Here is a 26,730-nt window from a genome sequence, read left to right as displayed (position 1 = left end):
TGTTTTTGCTTCAGTAAAGTCGATGCACATCAGAAGATCGCTTCAACAAATTCAACACCTTGAGCTGACACTTGCCAGTCAAACAGACTGTGGTGCTTAGAAATGGAAGAAAAACCCTGTTTGCTGCAGGTGTTCCACCGTTGTGAGGCGCTTTAATTGGCATCAGATCACAACACACGCCTTCGCTGAGTCCTCCAGGAAAAAACGTGCCCACGCGCATCCAAACTCTGTGATGTTCACGCATGTTCGGTGTTTTTGGAGTAACGAGCAAGTGGGCTGAGGAGCCTCGGCGAGCTGCACAGATGTTCCTTTTATAACGTGCCGTTATGACATCACCGGTCCTGCAGGAAGTGGAGCTTGCGGCTCCTTCACACGCGGCTGCAACAAAAAGCCGTCCCATTGGGAGAGGCTCATAAACCTGCCACGGGGGTGTGGACCTGAGAGTTTAATTATGCTGGAGCCCGGCCCTCCACTATGTGTGTGTGCGTCTTTAACCAGCTGCTGCCCTCCCACCTCTGCCCTCGGCAACAGAAGCCCGGTGCTCTGAGGTCACACACTGCAAATATCCTGAAGCTTCATGCTTTCCCCCCCCTTTTTTTTAATGGGCTCTTTAGAAATGGCGTCATCCCACTGGGCTTATCTGCATCACCAAATTCCCTGTTATTACCGGGATGTGAGATGCTCTGTGCATTCAGGGAGTTGTTTCAGCCCGTCGGCCTTCATGATTATGATAAGGCTGATGGATGCCGCGGCAACAGATGCTTCACCGTCACCGGGGAGAATTAGGATTCTGTTCCCTCGTCGGTACAGCAAGAACTCCTGTGAGTTTCTACTTGTCCTTCTCACAGCTGGGTCTTTCCCGGCGTGCATTCGTGTACACGGGAAAAGTAGCTGCCCTAAAAATAGTTTTTTTGTTTTCCCACCACCTTCCTCCGGTCGGTGCCGGCCAGGCTCCTTTTCACGAGGTGTGGAGTGACCGTTGTATGAGAGTGGACGTTCCTATCAAATGCAACACGTAAAGCGGTCCTCATACAAGCGACACACAGAGGGCTCTGTTCAGAGGAGTGACCTTTGGAATAGGGTGGAGTTTACTTTGGGGAAAAAACGTTTGGGCCTAAAAAACACTTTGCCCATTTATCATCTGATATTTTTCTAATGCGTTTTGTAAAAAAAAAGAAGAAAAAAAAAGGAAAAAAAGTGCCATTTCATTGTGTGGGAGGATGTGTGTGAGGCTAGCTTTCAGTACGAAGCTGTGTGTCGAAATGTGAGGAGTCTTTTTAGCCCGATAATATCTAAGTACACGAGAGGTCTATAGTCACGCACAGGAACAGAAATACGCAGTTTTGTTGTGTAAACAAACCTTGAAGTGAATCAGGAAACATTCAAGCTGCAATAATCTGTATTTTCAGATCAACATGAGAATGCTGTATGAGAGGAGTCGCTCGTTTGATGAACCCACGAATAATTATCGTCCAACTCTACAGAACTTTTACCTCTATCAAGTATTTTAGCCTCTTTCAGCTCGTTGTTTTGGTTTTGGTTCATTCTCACTCGGCAGCTGCTTTCAGTGTCTGATAGACAGTGTTCACTACCCGCTCGGCACCAAACCAAGGTGTTTTAAATGTCAGTTTAATAACCTATGTTATGAGTTGTGTTGTTTTTATTTTTTACGTTGACTTATGTTCTTGACTGCAGTACTCGCTTTATTGTTTCCTGTTTATCGTTTGTAAATATCGTGCACACTGAAGACTTATATGTGAAAACGTATTTGGCAATAAACCTTTCTGATTGACCTTTATGATTCTATAAATTAGGGAGCGATATCTGGTTCAAATTCTGTGTTTTGATTTTATTGTCGAGCTGACCCTTTGCTTTACATGTGGATCATCGTACCTTTTTATTTATCAATACTATGTCCAGCTTCTCAAAAGGTCAGTTGAGGAGATCTGTGTGATTGTGTTTGCTGATCTGAGAACAAGGTGACAACACTGAAATGGTGCAAAGCTACCAGTATAAGAGCTGTGGTTTTCCTTGAACGACCCCTGGAAGAGCGAGAGGGTGGAAGGAATGAAGTGTCCGACTTGACCGGCTGTCTCTGAGTCGACTAGCACGGTTTCCCGCTAAAGCTGGCTGGATCTGGGTACTTTTCAGCAGGCAGGCAGGCAGGAAATGGGCGGTGCGGGGTGTGTCAAGACAGGAAGCCTGACTTGACCGCCTATACCTCTCCTCCCCCACCACCTCCAACCCTTGTGTGTCAGCCGCAATAGCCATGCCCCCACCACTGCACCTCAGCATTACAGTGTTGCTGCATTCACATCCACGTCCATGCATGGTTCCTCTTTTCATTCCTCCCTCAATCCCCTCGCTGTATACTTGCCGCCGCGATGCAGCACCTACATTTACACTAGAATGTCAAGAAAATGTGTGAAAAGCTCTCTGTTGCACGGAGAATTCAAATTATTTATTAACAGAAGGAAAGTCACACACTTTAGAGAAATGTCCTTGACGCCAGTTGGGTTCAGTGACTTTTCAGAGATGATGTTTAATCATTTTTTGTATTATGATATTTTAAAATGAATATAAATCAAATTCTTTCTCTATAAGAAAGTCAAGAATAGGAAATGATGATCTGATAAATATGTGAAGCTGAAAACACAGCAGGGTCTCTGCCCTCCTCCCTCTAGACCTATAAATGCCTGGGGTCGTATAATCATAGCACCATAAGTCAGATTAATCACTCCAGTCCCATGCTGCATCATCGGGGTCACACAAGGATATGTCCTGCGTCTCCTCCACCATGAGAACTTAGTGAGTGTTTCCAAATTTACTCTGCACTCTCTCATTTGGACCCGGTGAGGTTTTTCCAGTCTTTGCCTCATGATTGAACGCCGCTCGCCGCGGGGCCTCGTCTCATTATTAATGTTGACATGAAATGTGTCACAGCGGAGACGGAAATAACCGCTGTCTTTTCTCCGCCGTCGCCACCACGGGGTGACCATGACACGATGACACAGCTCCAGGACTAACGAGCAAATCAAATTTACTAGGCATGCGTCGGTCACACGATCCTTGCGGATCGGTAAGCAGCGTTCAGGGTGGGGGGGGGGGGGGGGGGGAGAGCGTCGACGAGCAGAGGGCCGTTTCATTTAGCAGGCAGAAGATGCTTCCTCTCTCTCCGGGCTGCGCTGACCCTCCAGTGGACACGGCCGGGCTGCCATCAGCATATCAATGCTTTCTGCAGAAGGGCCGATTGGGGCTTGCCAGGCTCAACTTAACATGCTTTCAACACTGTATCAATAACACTTTTGTTCGAAAGCAAAGCTGTGGGGAGGAGAGGGGGGAAAAAGAAAAGATGTTTCTGTTGATACCAAGATGCAAAGAGGAGTTTTGTGTTCAGCTGGCGAGTAATTGATTGAATCCTTATTAGAGCCGGAGAGGAAAGTGTTGAAGAAGAGGAGGATGAGAGCAGTTGAGGTTTCTAAATGAAGGAGGACTCGTTGCTCTTCTTCCTCTTAATCACGTGTTTTTTCACCTCTGATTTAATATCTCATGGTTTCACTCTATCAGCTGGTCGGCGTGGCCACACCGCAAGGAGCTAACAGGTCGCCGATGCATCGATGCCAGCAGATGCATCGATGCCAGCAGTCCCGGGCAGCTGGCTCTCTCATTCAACCCAAACACAAAGTACAAAGTCTCACTGTGGGCTAATTGGGTCATCCTCATGTGGGAACCAGTCGCACTGCGAGTTTCTCAATCATGCCTTGCGTTTTTTTGGGCGTGAGCGACGGAAGAGAAAAGGGGGAAGCAAAATGGCCGGAAATGAAATGATGAAAATGTCCATTCATCGCGCTCTAAATGTGACATGAATAGCTTTATGTGCTTGTGGTGGAAATGAAGCTAGTATGTTGAAATGAGAGTATTTTTTTTTTTTTTTAACAGTGAGAGTGGAAATAAACAATAACAGGGACCGCATTTAAAATATGCAGTTTTGTGGGTTTATGGAAACATTGATTGATTTTTAAAGAGAGCAGTGTGTTGATGCAGATCAGCTTTAACCAAATGAACCAGAATGAGCGTTAAATATTGACTGTGATAGTTAAGCAGCAAAGTTAAGTCTTTAATTCAGTTCATTTTAATTTGAAAAAGTATTTTTCATGTTTGCAAACACAAAACCAATCCGTTCACAGCCGTAAAATAATATGTGTTATGTCAAAAAATATGGCAAAGCGCCTTTATCGCCCTGCCTTCAGGCTTCTAGAATAAAACCAGGCACTCCCTTGGCTTGGCCAGGAGATCTGTGTTTCAGTGGTTTCATGTGTTCTTAATAGCTAAAGATGAGATAAGAAATTTAAATAGGAGTTTTGTGATTTCTGGACAAACAGGAAGTGTGTTAAGTGCTGATGCTCAAATTTAACTCCGTGACCTTTCCTTTGTGATCTCAATCAGAGGAGGCAGGAGGTAGACTGGACCGCAGTCTTATTTCAGCTCTCCTGCACAGAACAGTGTAAGCCCCGCTGTGTTTGACCTTTTACTCACACACACACACACACACACACACACACACACACACACACACACACACAGCCAGTGTCTTGGCTCGGGTCGTGTGCTGATGCAACAGGACAGGTTGTCTCACTCGTAGCTCCCGTTTAATCAACATCCTGTGGTCATCCGTCCCGTTTAACCACACGAACCGCGGCGCAGACGGGTGGGCGATGAGGAAACGGCCGCCCGCAGCTCTGCATTCCTCCTCCTGCCCTCAGTTTGCTTTCGCCATCCGCTCTCTCCGTGACTTAACATGAATCTCACTCATCAATTAGATCTGTCAAGGGCACAAAACTCGTGCTTTGCTCAACTTGCCGCAGCTTGTGACGATATGTCATCCAGCTGGACGCGTGGAGGAGGATGCAGTCTATTGTCTGCTGTGGTTCGGGCCAAGACGGGAGCTGAATTAGTTTTTTCTGTAATCCCAGTTTATGTTTGAGGGGTTTTGTTTAGAGATCAAATCTTATTTTAGATTCATAATAGTTAGTAGCTATTATTTATGGATACAGAAGTTGGCAGATGTTCTGGTTCAGAGATTCAAATTTTTAAATGATTTTCAGCATGGGTTTGGCTCAGCATAGTAACATTGATCGCTACCAATGTTCTTCCTCTTTCCCTCCCTCGCTCCTCCTCCTCTGATTCATCACGGTCAACTTCCAGTCCTGACAGCTCACATACTGGAAGAGGAGGAGCAGAAATCAGAACATCTGTGGGAAGTGAGATTATGAAACGGGCCTCCCGTCCTCTGCTGACCCCAGAAGCCACACTCACGTTTTCATGATTACCGTAGTGACAACATGCGTGTTTGGCTTTATTTTTATTTTTTAACTTTTGAGTCGAGGGATTTGAGATGTCTGGTTTTCATCGGTTTGGCTTTCCTCTGATGTGCAACATGATATGTTGGCCAGACGCTCCCCAGAACACCTTGTTTTGACGAGCATCTGAAACGGCTTTAAAGACTCAAACAATGGAGGGCCTGGAATTTATAGTCAGGAGATTTTTCATATTTGTTTCATCACACGGCTTTACTGTTTGGCTACCTTACTTAGCCTGGATGAGATATAAAGAAGAACAAGTACAAGAGGTTTTGCCATGCTAGCAGGTGTCGGTTGGCCCACCTCTTTGGTCCGGACTGAAATGTTCACCAATTGGATGGAATTCCATTAAATCTGTTGATATTCCATTCAATTAAACTTTATTTATACAGCGCCAAATCACAAATTTGCCTCAGAGAGCTTGAAAAAAAGAAAAAACTCCCTAAAAAACCCTCTTAACCGGATAGCCCCATGTACCGAAATGCCCTAAATGTAAATGTACCGAGATAAGTCACTGTCCTCTCCATGAATAAAGGCAAAAGGAAGAAGATGTCGTCTACAGATTAAAAAACTAAAATAACAGCAGCAGTAATAGTAGACAAGCAGACAAAACAAATTGTAGACAATGTTTACCACCAAAGAGAATAGCAGCAGTGGAGCATCGTGGTCTCCAGAGGATGAATCCTCTTGTGGAGTGCTACTGCACATGTGGAAAAAAGCTGCCTAAATTGCCTCAGGTCATGTAACTCGAGTCAGCGTTGTTTGTGGCTGAAGACTACAAGTTTGGAAAAAAAAATATTTGGGAGGTGTGGAGCGAGAAAGTGAGCTTACCAGACCTCTGTAGCTCATCTCTGCTTGAGGCTAGCAACGTTAGCCGCTACTAGCATGGCACAGAATCACAGAGCAAACTTTTGGCAGTCGAGTTGCATTGTGGGATATGTAGGAACCAGAAGGAAGAAGAATGTGTGGAATAAAGAAATATCTCTCTCTTTGTGGAGTGCTGTTTTAACCTGTGTGTGTGTGTGTGTGTGTGTGTGTGTGTGTGTGTGTGTGTGTGTGTGTGTGTGTGTGTGTGTGTGTGTGTGTGTGTGTGTGTGTGTGTGTGTGTGTGTGTGTGTGTGTGTGTGTGTGTGTGTGTGTGTGTGTGTGTGTGTGTGTGTGTGTGTGTGTGTGTGTGTGTGTGTGTGTGTGTGTGTGTGTGTGTTGCACGTCAAAGTTAGACGATTAATTTGAGCAGAAGTTGGAGGGGGTTCATTTTTAGCCTGGCCAACATTCCTCGGTAGACTTCACAGCCCGGACCGACACTGATCGTCCGCACACGAGTAGCTGCCGGTGCTCCCTCGTTTAGTCCGCCTGCTTACAGTCCCGACTCATTCCTCGGAAATGTGAACGCAGGCCTCTGGTCTTGGAAATGGCTGAGGTCTGTTTTGTTTCAGCGCTTGCTTTGTGTCCACGTTCCCTTCAGAGACAATACACACGATTGTCTCTCCTCTTTTCTATTTTATGACCCCAAATCTTATGATTCAGCCAGACTAAGGAAGTGTATAGAAATCACACTATTTCTTTTCTTACATCCACTTGTAGTGTCGTGCAGGTGGGACACGTAAAGAGAGATGTAATGACATACTTGTCTCTTGGTGAGACAGATGTTTGGCTGTGAAGAGCTCCTCAAAAGCAGAGAGGAGCTCGGCCTCTTCGGCTGCTGCCTTGAATACTAACTCTGCAGAAAAATAGGTCAATCGCGCTCGACTAAAAAAAAAAAAAAAACTTGATGCTTTCAGTCCCAGATGGTTAGAAATGGAAATGGCAAATTTCTCCAAGATGGAAGTGTGTCAACTTTTAAAATGAAACACTTTTTATGTTTTTTTTTTTTTTTTCTGTAAGCGGTGTGGAAAAAAGCTGTGAGCTGATTTGTGATTTCTCTCCTCTGTTCTCCCTTTTGCTCTCCCGTTCCTCCTTTTCACAGGCCGTCAGCATCAATAAGGCCATCAACACACAGGAGGTCGCTGTCAAAGAGAAGCACGCCAGGAATATCCTCATACTGTCTCTGTGGGTGTGTTTATCCTGGTGTGTGTGTGTGTGTGTGTGTGTGTGTGTGTGTGTGTGTGTGTGTGTGTGTGTGTGTGTGTGTGTGTGTGTGTGTGTGTGTGTGTGTGTGTGTGTGTGTGTGTGTGTGTGTGTGTGTGTGTGTGTGTGTGTGTGTGTGTGTGTGTGTGTGTGTGTAGCTGTTCCTCTGCGGCTGCAGGGTTACATTAGTGCAAGATCAAAACAACAAATGTGTAGAGAGCTAATTTAGTCATGTGTAATTCCCAGAGAGAGGAGGAACTGAATACAAGATGTCTAGGGCTCATTGTGTTTTGTTTTTTCACCTTTTTTTCGAAATGAGATTTGGGAAATAACTTTGTTTGTTTCAAATTTTTAAGAAAAACATGCGATTTGGCATTTTAAAATACCATCTGCAGTTCAGATACTGTCCTTTGAATCATAGCTTTCCTTTGAAGTACAGACTCCGGGACATAATCAGCAGCTCAGTTGTGTTTTTGTCTTTATTTTCAATTAACTAAACTATTGTCTGAGCTGTCAACATCGGAGAAAGAAAGCATAAATAACGAGGAGGATTCTTGAGTGTATCAGAGAATTAAAAAGACTAGATGTTAAAATGTCACACCGGTCACGAGCCGGACTGATAACAACCCAGTGATCCTTGACCAGCCCCGTCACCCTGCATCTTGGGGACCCATCATGAGAAGGGCGCCCACACCTTCTGGGCAGCCGTCAACCGGCTTCCTCTCTCCAGCAACGCGGTGCTCTGCTGGAAGTTCTGCCACGTCTTCCACAAGCTGCTGCGAGACGGCCATCCAAACGTACGTAAAGATGACCGCTCACGTCCTGGAGCGGGTCGTTTGTGGCCTCATCGACCTTTTAGTTCATTACACCTGATGAGTGCTGTTTTTATGAAATCTTTCCCCCTCTCTCCCCCCCTCCAGGTGATAAAGGACTCCATGAGGAACAAGGCTGATTTAACTGATATGAGCAGGATGTGGGTAAGGAAGCACACAGAGATTATTATATTACTGTGGTCTCATCGCAGCATGCAGTCACAAGGAGGGAGATCAGCTCAACTATTCACTGTCTTTTGAATATCAGAAAGAAAAGATACTCTAAACATTACTAATTCTAAGGGCAGCTGTGATGGAGGTCACATGGTTGTCCTGAAGCATCATCATCATCTATGAACCCACTCCGGTTAGATCCCGTGTAAACACTAATCCTGACTGTGTGGGGCTTTTGACAGCAGCTGGAATTCACCTTAGATTTGATGATTTGGAGTGTGATTTTCCCTTAAAAGATAAGGAGAATTCCTGGATGTTTTGTTTCATCGCTCAGATTTTTGCTGAAGTCACTAGGCAAGAGGCTACAGGAAGTTTAGTCCCTTTGACCGGGGGTTGTGGCAGGTCTTTCCTGTTGTGTCATCGCCAGCCGCTCTCCCAGGCTCAGGGGGAAAAAAAGGAAGTGAGAAGCAATTGGCCAACGAGCTACTCATATTCAACTTTGTCCACATCGGGAGGCCAAACACACGAGTGAACTGAACTGAAAGATGCTGGCTGTGTGCAGCAGGGTGAGGGAATACTTTGGCTGCCGTGATATAATTCAGCCCCGCGGCCCCGTTTTTGCTCACTCTTTCATGTTTGTTGCGCGGTGCCTTCAGCCAAAGAGCCAGGACGAGTTTCCTCAAAACACTATAAATGATTTTGCTGCCTCGGTTTTGTTCTTGAACCAGCAAAAACTTGAACATTCTCCAGGAGGAGAAAAGGATTATTATCTCCCCTTTGATGATGTCTCTCCTCTTTCTCTTAATGCCCCCCCTTCCTCCCCCGCTCTCTCCCCCCCCCCCAGGGTCACCTGAGTGAAGGCTATGGGAAGCTGTGCAGCATCTACCTCAAACTGCTCATCACCAAAATGGAGTTCCACATCAAAGTGAGTCGGCCCGGCCTGTAAAATCCCGTCTCCTTCATCACTCATTATCTTTGTCTCAGACTCTTTTTTTTCAGTGCCAGCGTGTCTCTGCAGGAGGCCGGCTTCATAGACAGTTCTGGCTTTTACACTAATGGCCTCTCAGGAATCTGTAATGTGGCCTTTTTTTATGAGACAGCGATGCGGGGACCGAGGGCCAGCGTTGATGACATCACAGGACGATGGAAGGGTCAGGGTGGTCTTAGCGGGTTTGCAAAGACTTAACATGAGAGTCAACTGAGTAATGTGAGACGTTGGCTGGTGAAACCATTAATCTGTAGTTATTTCACTCCTCTGTTTTTGCTAAATTTGTTGCGTCACGCAATGTCAACAATCAGTGCTGAGCTCAGAGAGAAGGAGACACAAATTCTCTCCTCAAACACTAGATGAAGGTCAATTAATCAACAATCAGTTCTTGTAGACATAATCAAATATTAACCTTCAACAAAGCAAAGTCCTATAGAGTATATCTGCTTGGATGATCACTATCCACTGCATACAGGCACATTTCTATTGAAATATGATGACTCGCCAGTTAGTCCCTACACCTGCTCACCATTACACAAGCAGAAAAAACAAGAAGCCAGTTTTCACAGGTTTAGTGAACCAGTTTTATGTAAATCCAGCGTTTGATTCGGAGCCAGGCTTTTGTTTTGATTGGCTTCAACCAGTAAGACAGAAATCTAAAAGAATGCATCACAGCAGTTCAAAGTCTAGACAATACATTTACCTGAGGGATTCAAATACTGGCCAGCCAGGAAGTGCTCGGATCCTTCACATGAAGGGTATTTTTCAACCTGGATCCTATTTCCCCATGTTTCTATGTCTTAGCGACTAATGGGGGGGTGCATCCACATTGTTGAAATCAGGTAAAGATTCAAAACAAGCACTTAGTACTCGTTTGTGAAAGGGGTCGCTCATGGTAACGAAGCCACAGAGTATTATCACCTGACTGCAGCTCACCTTTGCTTTAGAGAACTTTATAAAGGAGTTATAAAGCATTATTGTTTTGTTTTTTTTGCCCCACAACTTTACGATTTTGGTTCATTCTCGCCACTCTCCTCTCCTGCCGTACACTACCTGCTCAGCACCAATCAGCAGACAGACACCGGTTTAGTGGCTGAACAGCCAGACGTGTCAAAAGGGGAGTTGGTAGAGACCAAAACCGGAGTAATCAGAGTGAATATGGGACTTAAATTCATCATGTGGACACAAGCAAGACACCTGCATGACTTATGAAGTAGAAGTACAAGTACCTCAGATTTGTATTTAAGTACAGTAGTTGTTTAAATGTACTTAGTTACATTCCAGCGTGTTAATACAACCCAATATAAACATCGGCTTGTGAACAGTCGCATGTGTTCGTCTCAGCTGGGCGTTGAACCTCCTCCTGTTGTCTTCCCTTTCAGAACCCTCGTTTCCCCGGCAACCTGCAGATGTCAAACAGACAGCTCGACGAGGCGGGAGAGAACGACGTGAACAACTTGTGAGTGTGGCGCGCTGCTGCGGATTCGTTGTTTGTTTCCGTGGTTATTGCCGGCCAGGATGCAGATAATAACAGTTTCAGTGTTATTTCTCAAAATGTGTTGACCAAAAGTGTGATATTGAATTTTATTGGATGAAAAACCACAAGACCGTTTTCATCGTGATGGTTTTAGAGGTGTTGTTAAGTAGAGTAGTAGAAAAAAAACTGTTTAAAAATTCAAATGGCGAAGGGGTTTTAAATTTAAATTAATTTGATAGACATAATTGCATTTCATTCTTTCATCAAAGCGTATTCTTCACAAAGCACAAGGCCTAGAAGAAGGAGATGGAATAAAAAATGGAGTGGAAAGGTTTCATTTGATGTTCATCAGTGGTTCTCCATTTTTTTAATCCGCTTCCAGGCACTTTAGTGCTGGGGCTGCTACAATTACCTGCTTTAATAACTCCTGTGCCAGTGGTTCCTGACCTTCTTGGCTTGGCACCCTTTAAAGAAACAGCTCATCAGAGGTGACAGCTCTAATGAGATGTGAGCGGTTCAACTACAGACTGATTTCTTTTTTCTCTTCTTAGATGATTAAATAGTTTCAGGCCTGAAGAGGTAAAAGTATCCAACGTTTCACTATAAAAACATTTAAAAAATTGGATATGGGGAGAATTTTTTGTCGATTTTTTCCCAAACTTTGTCTCTGACTCCACCAATCAGACGGCTGAAAGGAAGTGATCCAGTGATTTTGAGGAATAACAAGGAAACACTCGTCTGCACTGAGCAGGATCATTTTTATTTGAAGCAACAGCGGTGAGAGGAGGAGGAATCACGTCTGTCAAAACTTCCTTTTACGCTCCGTCATCCAAATCAAACCACTACAGCATTAATGCCCCTTCCCACTGGACAAACCCCTGCTAACATCTGGCCTTTTGTCCGTAGTTGGAAAGGTTACGATCAGCATTTATTCCCGGGACAAATGACTCTGCAGCAGTCATTGTATTTATCGGCAGTGACGGAAACATGACCTCCGGTCGGACTCGCTAATTTCCGCCCCCTTTTTTCTGGCACAATGCTTTGCGACACGCTTTGAAGTGAATGTTTAATCATTAAGATCAACGGGGGGTTCAGACAATTATTATAATATATTATATCATCGTTACATCTCAGCAAGACCATCGCCAACTCTGGTTTGAGCTTTGAAAGAGATACTGAATAAGTAACGGATAATTAAATGCTTTTGCAGTAATGCTAATTTTTGCTTGAAAACGGGTTTATGAACGATGTGCGTACTAAAAAAAGGTAATCTCCCTTTCTGTATCTCCCCTCTTTTAGCTTCCAGTTGACGGTAGAGATGTTTGACTACCTGGAGTGTGAGCTCAACCTCTTCTTGGGGGGTAAGTTATTCTGGTGTGCTCTGGTCTCCCAGCTGGTCTTATCTGAGCCAGAGCATGATGTCTCACACACACACACACACACACACACACACACACACACACACACACACACACACACACACACACACACACACACACAGATGGATAAGACAGACAGGAAGACCCAGTCTGACTGATAGGTGTACTGTATCTATTAGTGGTTAGATACTGGACGGTAGGCTTGCTGTTGTCTGGGTGAGTCATTCTGGGTCTGAGTCTCTTAAAGTACCGACGGGACTCAAAATAGATGTCTGGGCTGTAACCAGGAGCTCATTCATAAATAAACAGAAGGAAATTACTTTCTTGTTTCTACGTATGATTCTGCACCTAAATGACGTTAGATCCCCCTCCTCTTTCTCTCCCTAGAGAAACCTCATCTCTAATAGTATTCAGGACCAACCTTTCCTCTGAGAACTTAGATATTGTCCACTTTGTGTCTGTGATCTGATATTCAACTACATTCACACCCAGATCTCCAAACCCTCGTCAGCTTCCTCCTCCAGTCTGGTGTATTTTAAATGCATCACGTCATCCAGGAGGAAAGAGACCAGGCGTGTGTGCGTGTGTGCGTGTGTGCGTGTGTGCGTGTGTGCGTGTGTGCGTGCGTGTGTGTGTGTGTGTGTGTGTGTGTGTGTGTGTGTGTGTGTGTGTGTGTGTGTGTGTGTGTGTGTGTGTGTGTGTGTGTGTGTGTGTGTGTGTGTGTGTGTGTGTGTGTGTTGTGTGTGTTCTAGCTGTACAGGAAACCACACCTCTGCTGTGCACAGAGGCTCTCCAGGCTTTGGGGGTGGTGTGAGCACGGTGGCAGGGAAATGAAAGAGGGGCGTAATGATAGTCAGACAATCCTGTTACTGTTCAGGTTGCTGCTCCACTTTTAACCTATTTCCTGTTTTTTTTTTAATCAGCAACAATGATCCGTGTGTTGTTAACATTAGTGAAGGAGAACAACCCGATGGATTCATGAAGCAGTAATGATTGCTGAGCCTCGTGCATCTGCGGCGTGTCTGTAATGACACCTTCACGTGACTGTGTGTGTGGGTGTGTGTTGACCTTGTGATTACATCTGTTGATCAGGCATGTCTTTGCCTCCCCAGTATTCAGCTCTCTAGACATGTCCCGGTCGGTGTCGGTGACGGCGGCGGGCCAGTGTCGCCTGGCCCCCCTCATCCAAGTCATCCTGGACAGCAGCCACCTGTACGACTACACCGTCAAGCTGCTGTTCAAGCTGCACTCCTGTGAGTGACGCGCACCCCTGTTGGTAAAACTGCACCACTACAGGCTAAAGTAGACTTGGCACACAGTAAAGGTTGCTTCATGCCCGTCAAGATGCAAATGTATAAACCCAGGTTGGTAAATCATTGTTATATCAAAGCTAGAGATCAGTCGAATTGTGACGGTGAAACGAACTTGAGCGCAAATTAAAGTTCAGTCCTTATTTAGTCAATATTTTCATCTGCATAAACTTGTCTCAAGCTGTTGAGCCACCTATTCAGGCAGGAGGTACACGCTCACAGGATTTAATCATTCGCATAATCAATCACCCTAAACTGATAAATAAGCTTTCCCTTCACACAAGTCCTGCTACGAGGAAGCAAGATACACATCCTCATGTGTGAGAAGCTGGAACCAGCTTTAGTCAGTCCTTGTTTTATGGGACCTGAAACTATGGAAAATACTAGTTTAGGTAAGATATGCCAATAAAATAGTATAAAACAAAATGTTTATTTTAGTTCTATTTTAATTTATTTAAACGTTAAAAAAACAAACAACTGTCCGTCTGTGCGTGACTCATGAGCCCTCCTGCTTCCTATTTGTAGACATTTGTGAACACAACAAAATATGGTGAATGCCAGAAATTCTCTTGAATCACTTGAACACTTCACAACACATCTGCTCGTAGGAGTGGATCCATTGCCTCTCGAGCAGCACTGGATTGAGCTGTCGGGTTTCCAGCTTCAGCTTTTTTAGCTCTCAAACGTCCCGCGGTTCTGAAATAATGAGTGTGAACACTTTAAATGCATATATATATATACAGAATACCTGAACAGTTGCAACACTGATGTGTTTTGTGTCTGCTTGCAGGCCTCCCAGCAGACACTCTCCAGGGACACAGAGATCGCTTCCAGGAACAGTTTAAGAAGTAAGAAGTTCACAGAAAGCCAGCCGGTCACGGTTTCACTCTCCCCGCTGACTGAATGTGATCTGAGGACCGAGCTCCGACAACCGCGTCGAATGAATCATCAACGTCAAACTCTTCTTCCTCCGTCTCTCTGTTTCAGGTTAAAGAGTCTGTTCTATCGCTCCAGTAACTTGCAGTATTTCAAGAGACTGATTCAGATCCCACAGTTACCCGAGGTGAGACCACACCTGAGCCTCAAGTTAACCCACCATGGGTGTTTGAGGTTTCTGTTCTCCAATGAACTCCTTTAACAGTTTAACCTTATATAGCAGTTGTTTTTATGTATTTATGTATTCTGTGTTTTTATTTTCATATCAGCGTCTTACCTTTTTATAGCCCCTCTTCATTTTACCTACATGGCATAAATACAGCTACATGTGATTTAAATGGACACGAGAAAAGAGACGAGCAGGCCGACAATATCTACGCTTGACTCACTGTAACTCAGATATAACATGAAGTGAGAGTAACAAGCCCTGCACATTATTGTAGCTGTATTCTTTCCATCTTCATTTTTGTTTTAGTATCACCAAATGTCAATAAAGTTTGCTTTTAAAGCTTTTATCTTGTCTAAGTGAACACTTTCATGGAGACTGAGCTGAATCTATATGAGTGTGTCAAATGTAAACACCGAATATTGACGTAATCTAGATATCAATGGGGAAAAATGCAGATTTTTTTAACTTGAAAATAAAGATGACATTATCAGGGGTTGGAGACATTTTGGGTCACGTCTCGCTGCAATCTGCAAAAGCCTGGTAGAAGCGAACAACAAACTATTTAGTGATTTCAAATGGATATTTTGTCATTCTTGCAGAACCCTCCTAACTTCCTGCGTGCATCGGCTTTGTCGGAGCACATCAGCCCCGTGGTTGTCATCCCCGCCGAGTCGTCGTCCCCCGAGTCGGAGCACGTGGTGGAGACGGATGACCTCGTGGACACGGACGTCCCTGTGCTGCCGGTAAGTTTCCCCGGATGGTACCTTCTGAAACGCCATCCGTCTGTTGTATGGATGGTCGGGAGATGGATGTTGTGTTTGTGGGAGGAGTTGGGCGGGAACAGATGCAAGCGTTTGATTTTTTTACACGCAGGTTGCTTTGGAGACCAAGTTTGACGACCTGTTTGGCACCTCGGCCGCTATAGACCCCTTCAACTTCAACAGTCAGAACGGCATGCGGAAGGACGACAAGTAAGGCCCATAAACCTTAGATCTGTGTAGCTGTCAGAATACCAAAACAATAACCCACGACAATAAGGTCGATTGATTTCCTGATTGTATTTGCATGTTTTGTCCATCAGAGACCGTCTGATTGAACAGCTGACGAGGGAGATCCAGGCCCTCAAAGAAGAGCTGGAGTCCTTCAGGCTGGAGGTGAACAGGGAGAAACCACTCACTTTTCGTTCGTCTCTGCACACACAGCTTACACATGTCTTGATTTCTTTCCTTTCTCCTCCGTCCCTCGCCAGAGCGGCCGCTTGTGTCAGGCGCTGAGGGGGCGTGTCAACGAGCTGGAGGCGGAGCTTGCGGAGCAGAGCCACCTGAGGCTGCAGGCGGCAGGAGAGAGCGAGTTCCTGAAGGCGGAGCTGGACGACCTGCGGAGGGTCCGAGAGGACACGGAGAAGGAGCAGCGGAGCCTGACGGAGATAGAGAGTAAGGCTGGACGTCTGTCACTGTAGCAGGACGTTTATTGGTCGATGTCAATTATATCAAGAAGAAAGCAAGAGGCCGTAAAATTATGCATCATATTAGGCCTTCATTGTAGTCATGATTTACCCGCGGTCTTCCTCCCCTGCAGTCAGTTATTGTGTCTCTCTTTCTGTTGTGCGTTCCTCACCAGAAAAAGCTCAGGCCAATGAGCAGCGCTACACCAAACTGAAGGAGAAGTACTCGGAGCTGGTTCAGAGTCATGCAGAACTGCTGAGGAAGGTGAGAAAGACGAGTCTTACTTTGTCAATTTCACTCAAATCCTCCTGCGTCCTTTTCCCCTCCTAAAAAAACATCCACCTTATAATAAGTTCTGTCCTCCTGTTGTCCCTTTTTTTTCTTTTTTTAATTTCCCCCAAGCTAAAGTCCTGATTATTTTGGAGTGTTTCTCTGTGTGTCTCCATCTGTGTCCCACATCCTTGTGTGTGTGTGTGCGTGTGCGTGTGCGTGTGCGTGTGTGTGTGTGTGTGTGTGTGTGTGTGTGTGTGTGTGTGTGTGTGTGTGTGTGTGTGTGTGTGTGTGTGTGTGTGTGTGTGTGTGTGTGTGTGTGTGTGTGTGTGTGTGTTCAGAACGCAGAGGTCACCCGGCAGATGACGGTGGCTCGGGCAGCACAGGATGAAGTGGATGCTGTGAGACGAGAGATGCAAGACAAGGTGAAGGCCGCTCAGGAGGTCGCAGACAAACAGGTTCGTTAGCGAGTTAGCCCCGCGGGCTTTCAGTCCAGATAAGATGATCTCTTATTATTCCCACAGCGGGGGAGTTTACAGGATTACAGCAGCACAGAGGATGGGGAGGCAAAAATAATGACATATAATAAAAAGAGTAATAATATAGATATGACAGATAATGATGAAATAGAAAATACGATATATGAAATGTTGCTTCAATATTTTTTCAATATCTCGCTCAGGAGAGGGACCAGCTGGAGCAGCTTCAGGAGCTCCAGAGAGACCTGATGTCCAGCAGGACGGAGCTGGACTCCCTGAAGACCACCACGGCCTCGGCACAACAGGTCACTCCCCCATTCCGCTTTTCTGACGCTCCTCACACATGCGGATCACCGTGAATCTGCTGATGACTAGATCTCTTGGAAATTGCTGTGAAACTCTTTATTAACGGTCCCAATTTAAAACGGATAATAGCGGCTGCTGCCAGAAAGTGTGAAGTGATTAATCGGACCTCGGCGACCCTAATGGAGTCTGGATGAAAATGGGCTGCTGCCTTCACGCCCTCTTATAATAGTCATCAATTATTTGGCGATCTCACTTGCACCTTACTTTTTATAGAATTGGATGAGCCGCTTATGGGACTTTTTTTTTATTTTTCACCTACTCCACCGTAATCAATGACATATTCCCAACTCATGCTCTTGTCCGTCGCTCCCTCCATTTCAGGCGTTATGTCATCACGCTTCTAACTGTCCAACCCTAATGGCTGCTCGTGACTCCCTCTACCCCAACTTCAGATGTTTTTTCTGCACATCTCCCATCCGTCTCTGCCTCCCACTCACCACGTCCTACTTTTGTTGCCACTTCTTATCAACTCTGTCTGTCCTCCTCCTCCTCCATCTTCTCTCCAATCTCCATAGTCCTTTATCGCACACAGCCCACGTTTTCATTGCTCTTGTCGTATGCTCCCAGCGCTCACTAGCTCCTGCACCAAAAGTATACCTCCATATTCTTAATTTCTCCTCCATCTCTCTTTCTCTTTTATTCCCCCGTCTCTGTCGGACCTGCTGGGACTCAGGCTGTAAGTCTCACACATGTTTTTATTACCTGCAGAACATTTTCATGCACTCACGTCAACATTTAACTCGCTAATGCTCCAAAAATGTAATTTCACAAACACAGGATCTGATGTAACTCTTCACTCGGTTCATGTAACTCCGTTTGTTGCATTGCAGCAAAGTTGCGCAACCACAGCTTCCCATTGTTCTTTATATTGCAAACGTAACCTCAACCGCTCTGGAGACTGTACGCCTCTCCGCAAACTTAAATGGAGGCAATATTGTTATAATCAGTGACTCGAAGAGTATTGTTTTCTGTTTTAGTTTTATTGTGAGGTCAGAGCACTCGCATCATACCACATCCCGCCATGTCATGACAGCTACGTATTATCCCCACCGTGTCTTCCCGTTGGATTTATTGTGCCTCGAAATCATCTCCTCCGTCTTTTTATGGCGTCCACGCAGTCAAGCGAGGTCCTCGGCACCCAGCTGGTCGCCCTGGAGTCAGAGAAGGCAGAGCTGGTGCAATCCCTGTCCAAGGTGGAGGCCGAGCTGGCGGTCCGCGGGGAGGAGCTGGAGCGAGTCCAGACGTCGCTGGCCACCGAGAGGGAGAGCGGGGTGAAGACGGCAGAATCCCTGCAGAATCAGCTCAATGAGAAGGTGAGCAACTGTCTTTCTTAATTAGCTGCCGAAATCAAGTGAGGGGACCCCGCATGTCAATGAACTTCTTATTCATTTTAATGACGTTTCTGATAAAGGTGTGTGTGTGTGTGTGTGTTTGGGTCCACAGGAGAGCAGGGAGCAGGTTTTAGAGAGCCAGCTGGTCGCAGCTCGCTGGTCCAGCCTGCAGGGAGCCGTGGAGGAGGCCGAGAAGATCATCCAGGACTCGCTGGCTCAGATAGAGGACCCGGCGCACATCAGCTGCACCAGCTCCGCAGGTCAGAGCCGCTGTAATACAGTGTCGGGATGCTAATTAGTGCTGTGTGTAGTGATGTTTGCTCACGTGTTATTTTTTTAAATCCCTGCAGACTACCTAGCATCCAGATGTCAGGCCTCTTTAGACTGTATGGAGCGACTCCACTCTGCCAGAGAGGCCTTCCTGGCTGACAACACAGGTGAGGGTACACTACGTGTGATGAAGTTATGTTATAAGCTAGTATATAATTAGGCCTTTAGGTCCCTCGTTACCAACCACAGACCTTTTAAATGATCATTTTTTAAAGGTTCTGAACACCCACACAGGTGTTTCCACTCATTAATGTGATGTAATAGTAGTGTAACTACATGATAATGATGGTGACCCCTGAGAAGGGCTCCTATCAGGCAACATAAGTGAACAAGTCAGTGAGGATGTACAGATTTATTTAATTCGGCTTCTCAGGAACTGTTTTTGTCTAATTGTTTTATCTGTTTGCCCTCGTTTTAATGTCTTACATTTGTATTCTGAAGCCTGAAAGTCCTAAAGACCTCAATTTTTCTTCCGTGTAGGTGTTTCTGAGCTGGTGCGAGTGGTGACCCAGTGTGGCCACCTGGTGGGCGACACCATCATTCAGGGCAGTGCCACCTCCCACATGGTGCCTGTGGAGCAGGCTGATGGTAATAATATCAGTCTACTTATCTGAACAAACCAAAACATGGGTGGATAAACCAAAGTCGCTGACGTCATTCAGGAGTAATGTGTCTGGGAGACGCTGGCAGCATGGACAAGTCTGAACATGCCTCAACATAATGGAGCTCTGGCCAGCAGTCTTATTACTGCAACAGAGAAGAACTAAACGAAGACTTGAAATCTAACGTTTGAATGCCAACGTACAGCTCGATGCTGTCCTGCATCTAAAATAAACAGTCCGACAGCTGCTGTAGAGGTAGTTTAGGGTTCCCCTCCTCCTCCCATCCCAGTGGCTGTTTCAGCTGTTAGCTGACTCTTTGCCTGCGGAGGGGGGGGGGGGGGGGGGGGGGGAGTCAGAAAAATGAACACTGAAGCCACTAGGGGCACCAATGCACATCTGCGTTTACAGAAGCCATATATTGTATTTCACAGCATGGAATATGTTAGCTTCAATACTTAATATTCTATCTATGATGATACGATATGAAATCAGACTTATGCGGTTTGTTGATGTGTTCTCATGACGTGCCTCCTCCCCGTCCTCATCTCTCTCAGCCCTGTCCGAGAGTGTGAAGGCGTGCGGGGCTGAAGCTCTGGGTCTGCTGGGCCACATGAAGCAGCAGAGCAGCCTGGCTGCGGCCGACGGCGGCAGGCTGAAGGCGGCTCTGGAGGCCATCCTCGCCACCGCAGAGGTCCGTACTCAACACACATGTGGGTCAAAGACAAGAATGAGTTTAACAGTCTAGACAGAGATGAAAGGTGACATGCCGTGTGTTTAATGTCTTTCATTCAGAAACTGCGTCCTCGGGGTTTGGAGCTACAACAGGGGGAGCTGGGAGATCTGGTGGAGCAGGAGATGGCTGCCACTTCCACTGCTGTGGAATCAGCAGCTGCCAGGATAGAGGTGTGTGTCTGTGTGTGTCTGTGTGTGTGTGTGTGTGTGTGTGTGTGTGTGTGTGTGTGTGTGTGTGTGTGTGTGTGTATCCAGTAGTATTAACTTCTCCTCTTTTTTTTTACTCCTCTGTTCATCCCAACAGGAAATGCTCAACAAGTCTCGAGCAGTTGATACAGGGATCAAGATGGAAGTCAACGAGAGGTAAAGCACAGATTAAAGCTGCGATCACTTATTGCCGTGAAAATAATGGAAGGCTGGCCGCCTCAAATGAACTGGAGACTTAAAGAATATTGCATTTAAATGAGATTCAGGCGAGTGCAGGAAGGTTTAAACTACATCTACCAGAAAGATCAGCCTCATTATACATGCGAGAATATAACATTTTTATGAAAATATTAAAAAATGATGAAACACTTCATTTTTGAATGGCATTCTATCATACATTGTATTAACATCAAAGAATAATCCACAACTTGACCATAAAGTGCCGGTTGAACTGTCCGTGGCTAGAATAACAACCACCACCTCTGTAACGAGAAATGAAAGTGTTTGTGGGGATAAAAATATGAAGATTGAGGAAGCGATTAATTTGTCGTAGATGAACGCATCAAGCCGAGTGTGCAGTCGTGTTTGTGAAAGAGAGCTGACCAAGGCAGGTAGTGGAAGCCAACAAAGGCAGTGGACTGGAAAAGGAAGTGGGGATGCTTCCCAACAAGGCAGCACAACAGTCACATGATATTCCAGTGAAGCTGCAGACGGTCACACACTGAGTCCCGATGTGCAAAGAATTGAATCAGTTGAGCCGCAAAGCCTATAAACCGTGAAGTCTGGAGTCTGGATAACAGATTATAATATCACAGATGTCTTACACCATTTATTGATATGATGCAGGATGTGTGTAATTAAACTGTTTTCACAGTGCTGCTGCAAGAGATAATTATGAAAAGAAACCAAAAAACACAGAAGGGATTTAGGACAGTGATGCGTTGATGGTACACTAACTAGAACTGCCATTTCCAAACAGGGAGGGAGTTTCTTTATGTTTTGAGCTGTGTCTTTCAAGGAAGGATGGTTGGATGAAATCAAGGGGTCGGTTGCAGCTGTGATGTCACTCATTGTTTTTGTGTCCTCTGCTCTGTCGCCCCCTGCAGGATTTTGGCGTCCTGCACAGAGCTGATGCAGGCGATCAAGCAGCTCGTCGTGTCTTCCAAAAGTCTGCAAAGGGACATCGTGGAGAGTGGCAGGGTGAGTTTCTTCTTCTGTGATTTAACGGTGCGGAAGAGATATGGGTCGTGTTATTAACTGATTTTTCAAAGTCAGCTATTTAGCATTATTTCTCTAATTCCAACATCCACTGAATGCAGCTTTAAAGTATTTTAATTGCAGTGGATATATTTTGTATCCATGTAATCAAATGTTTACCATTTTTACTGTTTGTAAATGTTATTTTTCGGTTAAAAAAACAACGATAAGCCTTTATTTATCTCCAGAGGGGAAATTCAGGTTTTAAAGCAGCACAAATATTGCACAATTACAAAAAAATAGAGAGGTAAAAAAATAAATGTAAGAATAATTCAAATAAGACGAATATACACCACGTAGAAACTATACAAAACTACAAGAATGAACAAGAGCAATTAAAGAAAGACATGTAAACAATGTACACCAGATCAATGGATTCATTACGTTTACTGCTCTTGTCTTATCTAACTATACTTGTGACTTGTAATGGTGGAGTGTTGTATTAATATAGCAAATAGAAGTATTATATAGTAGTATATTAGTAGTATAGTATGAGAGATAAGATAGTCTTATATCTTATGAGATATAAGACAGTATAAGGTGTACTGCATTAATAGTATTGTTTTAATAATAATATATAATATAGTAAAGTGCAGCAATATAGCATAATAGCACACAATCAATATGATATATTATGATACAGGGTTTAGTATTTGATTTAGCACAGATCTTGATGATACCGTCCAGGCCAGAGCTGGAACGATTAGCTGGTGGCTCCAGCTTCCCCAGGATGAGAATCAGCTGATTTTCCTTTTATTCATTTTAAGTAAACTGAATATGTTTTGAATGACTATGTTATGAATGACTTGGACTTTCAGGAATTGTGATGCGATCAGAAACAATTTTAAACAAAACAGAAAACTATGGCGAGATTCTGTCGTTTCAATATTCCCTCTTATGTCCACCAGGGGGCAGCCTCCCAGAAGGAATTTTATGCCAAGAACTCCCGCTGGACTGAGGGCCTGATCTCTGCATCCAAAGCAGTGGGATGGGGCGCCACAGTCATGGTGTAAGTATCAGTCCTCCCTCCTCGGTGTCTCCTACTGACTCCTGAGTATAAACAGGATTTAAAGGTCTGTAAATCAGGTCTAAAGCCTCGGAGGGCCAATCATTAGTCAGGTGGCTCTCGCTGTGTTGTGAACAAAGCGGTCTCAACCTCGGCATCGTGTCGTTCCAGAGATGCTGCTGATCTGGTCGTGCAGGGCAAAGGGAAGTTTGAGGAGCTGATGGTGTGTTCACATGAGATAGCCGCCAGCACGGCACAGCTGGTGGCCGCCTCCAAGGTGAGCGACGAATACGTGGTTATAATTCTCCTGAGATCATTCTGAACGCTAGCTAACGGTCTTGTTGCCGTTCTCCGTCTCCAGGTGAAAGCAGACAAAGACAGCGGGAACTTGCAGCGCCTGCAGCAGGCGTCCCGGGCCGTCACACAGGCCACCGCAGCCGTCGTCGCCTCCACCAAGTCTGGCAAGTCCCAGATTGAAGAGAAGGGTAAGAGAATCACATTATTTATATTGATTTATATATGTTGTTTGAGGCGGTTCAAATCTAGACGTTGTAAGAGAGACCTAATGTGTGGTTTGTGTCCAGATACGATGGACTTCTCCAGCATGACTCTCACGCAGATCAAACGACAAGAGATGGACGCGCAGGTGAGCAGCAGAATACAGCAAAAATAATACATTTTCACATTATAAAATGTGCCTTTTAAATTAAGCAGAGAAGCTAAACTTCCCTTCCAGGTAAAATGTTCTGGCTTTCATTAGAAACACGGAAACTTTTCTCTCCCATTCAGCCCATAACATGACTTATTACTAGGAGTGAATTATGGAATAAGTTATAGTGCTAAAGTTTCCACATTAGACCATAAAGGTGTATTGTTCTTTATTCATTCAACGCTTCTCCCCGTGTTGTGGCTCCGACAGCAGAAAAACAAACCAAAAAAAGCTCTTAGACCTGCTCGCACAAACGTCCCATTGTTGTAAATTCACTGCTTCCACGCAAAGTGTTTTTTTTTAAGGAGTCCCACTAAAAAGAAGAGTACAGCTGTGTTTCACTGTTTGCGAGAGGAAATGACCTGTGCTTGTGGCTGCGTTTCTTCAGGTCCTGGTCCTGGAGCTGGAGACCCGTCTGCAGAAGGAGCGAGAGCGTCTCGGCGAGCTGAGGAAGAAACATTACGAGCTGGCCGGCGTAGCGGAGGGCTGGGGCGATCAAGAAGAGGGTAAAGACCAGAGGAGCAGCAGCTATACAGTAAACAAAGCCTAAATGTTGTAGTAAAAATTACTAAGTGTCTCCTTCTCCGTTGGCTCAGGTTGAGACCTGCCACCCGTGTAGACCCCCCCCTCCACCAGAAGACCGGCTCCTGTCTGCCTCTTTCTATTTATACGCCAATCACTCTCTTTCTTCCTCATTTTCATCTCTCTCTCTCTCTCTCTCTCTCTCTCTCTCTCTCTCTCTCTCTCTCTCTCTCTCTCTCTCGTTTGTCATCGAAGCCAAATTTAAAAGGTGCTTCTTTTTTCTAAACCTGCTTCTCCACCCGCGTCCAAAAGCTTCCATAAAGGACGGCACCAAGGGCTCAGTGTTGAAGGGAGGAACAAATAGATGTAAGGAGTCTGGGTGGGGGGGGCAGGTTGGGAGAAAAGATGCACCCCCCCCCCCCCCTCCCTCCCCTGCCACCTCTCCCCCAGGACTGTGTTGGGTGAAGAGCAGTCGAACTGGAGTGGATCTGTTCTACTGAGTATTTATTGTCTTTTTTTTTTTTCTTCCTGCCCCGGTTTGTAACGCCGACAGAGACGCTCAAGACATCCCAGGATGCACTGCACAAGGGCCAAACTCTTCAGCAGCAAGAGGGGGGGGAGACCAGTGACTGTACTCGTCCCCCCCAGCCCCACGATGGCACGCCTGCTCTCCCACTAAAACCAGTGTTGTGAGCGTATAAAGCCGCGGGAGCATGTTTTTAACCTTCCTCCTCGTTTCTTCCCGTTCTTTTCTCACTGTGAGTCGAGTCCGTACCACTTCACCGGCTGGATAACTGTGACTTTCTGCCTTTCACCGCTCCACCGTTAACGACCGTGACTGTTTACTCGAGCCAACCTTTTTTTTCTTACCGAGGCTCACATGGGAACTCTAAAACCGCTCCAAACTGGGAAGTAGTTTCATTAAAGGAACGCAGCACCTGTTCTCTCTCTCTCTCTCTCTCTCTCTCTCTCTCTCTCTCTCCACCCTGTGAGCATTGAGACTGCCAACTACCTCATGCTACATCATCAGAGGTAGAAATGCATCATGGGTAGGACCGTTGAGAAAAAACACGCTGCTCAAACACTAAAGGCGCTGTCATTCTTTCGCCATTTCCCATTTTTTGTTGGTTAAAGTTCAGAAGGTGGGATTAGTGGGAGGAAAACCTCCTTTTTTTATATAGAAAAAAAGCAACAACTGTTCAAGTCCAGCAGAAAAAGCAAAAGTTGTTAAATAGAGTTTAAGACCCTTATCGGTGCATATTTTTTTACAAACGTTGCGATCAAGCATCTGATGGAGAAGCAGCAGCTTTGGAGGTGCAGCCGGTCGGCATGGTTATTTCCTGGAGACGTTACTGAGGCTGAAGTGGAAATCTGCCAGAGCGACAAAAAGAAATCCTCGATGAAGTTTGATATTCCCACTTGAATGTCGATTTTGGGACATTTGAGCCATGAGAAGCTTTTTATCTGGTTTATCACGTGATCCTGCCTCTTCAAATCCCCTGCAGGACAGTTTTATACATCACTAACTAACGGGCTGCATTGCCAGGACCACAATGGACTCTGAAGGACGCAGTGTTTGACAGCCTCCTAAAGACCAAGTAGCTGTGTACATAAACTACAAGCCTTCTTTCATTGGAAACTTATCTTTTTGCTTCTGTTTAACCTAAAAGCATTCAATAGCGTTACCTTTTTATTTTTTTGCGTCCCTCCAAGCGATTATTCAGCTGAATTGAATTGGGGACACAAAATGGTACACGTGAACACCATTGGGACGGACTGATGGACTGGCTCTTTGCCAGTGGACTCTGCCTTTGTTTGAACCATAAGATGAGCAGGCATCTGTTTGTGAACCCAACACCTTATTTCTTCTTTCCTGTTGTAGACGACCACGATGATTCTCTTGGAGTTTGTCTCTGTGTCTTAACACGCTTCGTTTCGACGCTCTGCTTCAGATGTGCATCTTTTAAAACAAACAGTTGTGACACTGGTTTTATTTAACAGACGCTGGTCAAATAGTATTTGCCAATAATTCTAGTTTTAAACCACTTGCAGAAGCAGATGGGTTGCGTCACGAGACAGAGAAAAGCGTTTTTACCCATCAACCCCCCCCCCATTTGACTCCATCCATCTGCTGCCCCAAGCAGGTTAATAACAAACAGCTCAGTGTTAACTGCATTCATGTTGGGTCCAGATCTCTGTGTTTAATAATGATTTTAGCCGTCTTGTGTCACTTCTTCCACACCTGATTTCATTAGAAACTGGAATGTAAATCACCCCAAAAAAAGATGCCGTTAAAAGGAAGAGTGGACCCACTTTTAACAGTATTTCAAGTGTCTTGAAAGATGAATTGAATGCACCTTGAGTGATGTTTGGTTGTATTTTTGCCCAAATATTCTTTATTAACCTCTCTCTCTCTCTCTCTCTCTCTCTCTCTCTGTCTCTCTCTCTCTCTCTCTCTCTCTCTCTCTCTCTCTCTCTCTCTCTCTCTCTCTCGGGTCTGTGTCTGTAGTCCTACCAGCTCAGCCAGCCTTTCAAACTGCCTCACACTGTAGTCAAAGAGAAACAAATACTCACATAGCAACATTGAAATATGTCTTTGTATGATATACTAAAACTATGTTGGTGGGTTTGTTTTTATTTTTTCAGTTTTTAAAATAAATATTTCAACTCGTTAAAACAGACTCAGATGTGACTGCGGGTTGTTGTTGTTTTTTTTATCGTGCCAGACGAAGCAGCTACTGTAAGAGATGATATAAAAAGAAGTTAACTTTGTTTTTCCTCCACACGCTGTTATTCTTGGAA

General features: G+C 45.2%; 1 protein-coding gene across 2 annotated transcripts in view; it reads left to right on the top strand.

Annotated features, from left to right (window-relative positions):
- hip1 (huntingtin interacting protein 1) overlaps window positions 1-26,609 on the top strand; it is a 35,821-nt gene extending 9,212 nt beyond the window's left edge. For both annotated transcript variants that reach the window (XM_084020041.1, XM_084020042.1), the window contains exons 2-31: window positions 7,327-7,390; window positions 8,082-8,224; window positions 8,348-8,404; window positions 9,258-9,338; window positions 10,784-10,860; window positions 12,178-12,239; window positions 13,370-13,510; window positions 14,358-14,415; window positions 14,555-14,630; window positions 15,272-15,415; window positions 15,546-15,643; window positions 15,754-15,826; window positions 15,922-16,105; window positions 16,293-16,381; window positions 16,729-16,845; window positions 17,070-17,171; window positions 18,351-18,545; window positions 18,676-18,823; window positions 18,914-19,000; window positions 19,374-19,481; window positions 20,050-20,186; window positions 20,288-20,398; window positions 20,532-20,590; window positions 21,541-21,634; window positions 22,600-22,700; window positions 22,869-22,974; window positions 23,059-23,182; window positions 23,282-23,343; window positions 23,795-23,912; window positions 24,003-26,609. In XM_084020041.1, coding sequence (XP_083876167.1) covers window positions 7,327-7,390; window positions 8,082-8,224; window positions 8,348-8,404; window positions 9,258-9,338; window positions 10,784-10,860; window positions 12,178-12,239; window positions 13,370-13,510; window positions 14,358-14,415; window positions 14,555-14,630; window positions 15,272-15,415; window positions 15,546-15,643; window positions 15,754-15,826; window positions 15,922-16,105; window positions 16,293-16,381; window positions 16,729-16,845; window positions 17,070-17,171; window positions 18,351-18,545; window positions 18,676-18,823; window positions 18,914-19,000; window positions 19,374-19,481; window positions 20,050-20,186; window positions 20,288-20,398; window positions 20,532-20,590; window positions 21,541-21,634; window positions 22,600-22,700; window positions 22,869-22,974; window positions 23,059-23,182; window positions 23,282-23,343; window positions 23,795-23,912; window positions 24,003-24,007 — 3,021 coding nt within the window. In that variant the 3' untranslated portion in view covers window positions 24,008-26,609. The remainder of the gene's footprint in view (window positions 1-7,326; window positions 7,391-8,081; window positions 8,225-8,347; window positions 8,405-9,257; window positions 9,339-10,783; window positions 10,861-12,177; window positions 12,240-13,369; window positions 13,511-14,357; window positions 14,416-14,554; window positions 14,631-15,271; window positions 15,416-15,545; window positions 15,644-15,753; window positions 15,827-15,921; window positions 16,106-16,292; window positions 16,382-16,728; window positions 16,846-17,069; window positions 17,172-18,350; window positions 18,546-18,675; window positions 18,824-18,913; window positions 19,001-19,373; window positions 19,482-20,049; window positions 20,187-20,287; window positions 20,399-20,531; window positions 20,591-21,540; window positions 21,635-22,599; window positions 22,701-22,868; window positions 22,975-23,058; window positions 23,183-23,281; window positions 23,344-23,794; window positions 23,913-24,002) is intronic.
- The last annotated feature ends 121 nt before the right edge of the window (window positions 26,610-26,730 follow it).

This window comes from Eutrigla gurnardus, assembly GCF_963514095.1.
Source record: "Eutrigla gurnardus genome assembly, chromosome: 10".
Taxonomy (NCBI): Eukaryota; Metazoa; Chordata; class Actinopteri; order Perciformes; family Triglidae; genus Eutrigla; species Eutrigla gurnardus.
The sequence above is the reverse complement of the archived record's forward strand: the minus strand, read 5'-3'. Positions and strand labels throughout refer to the sequence as shown.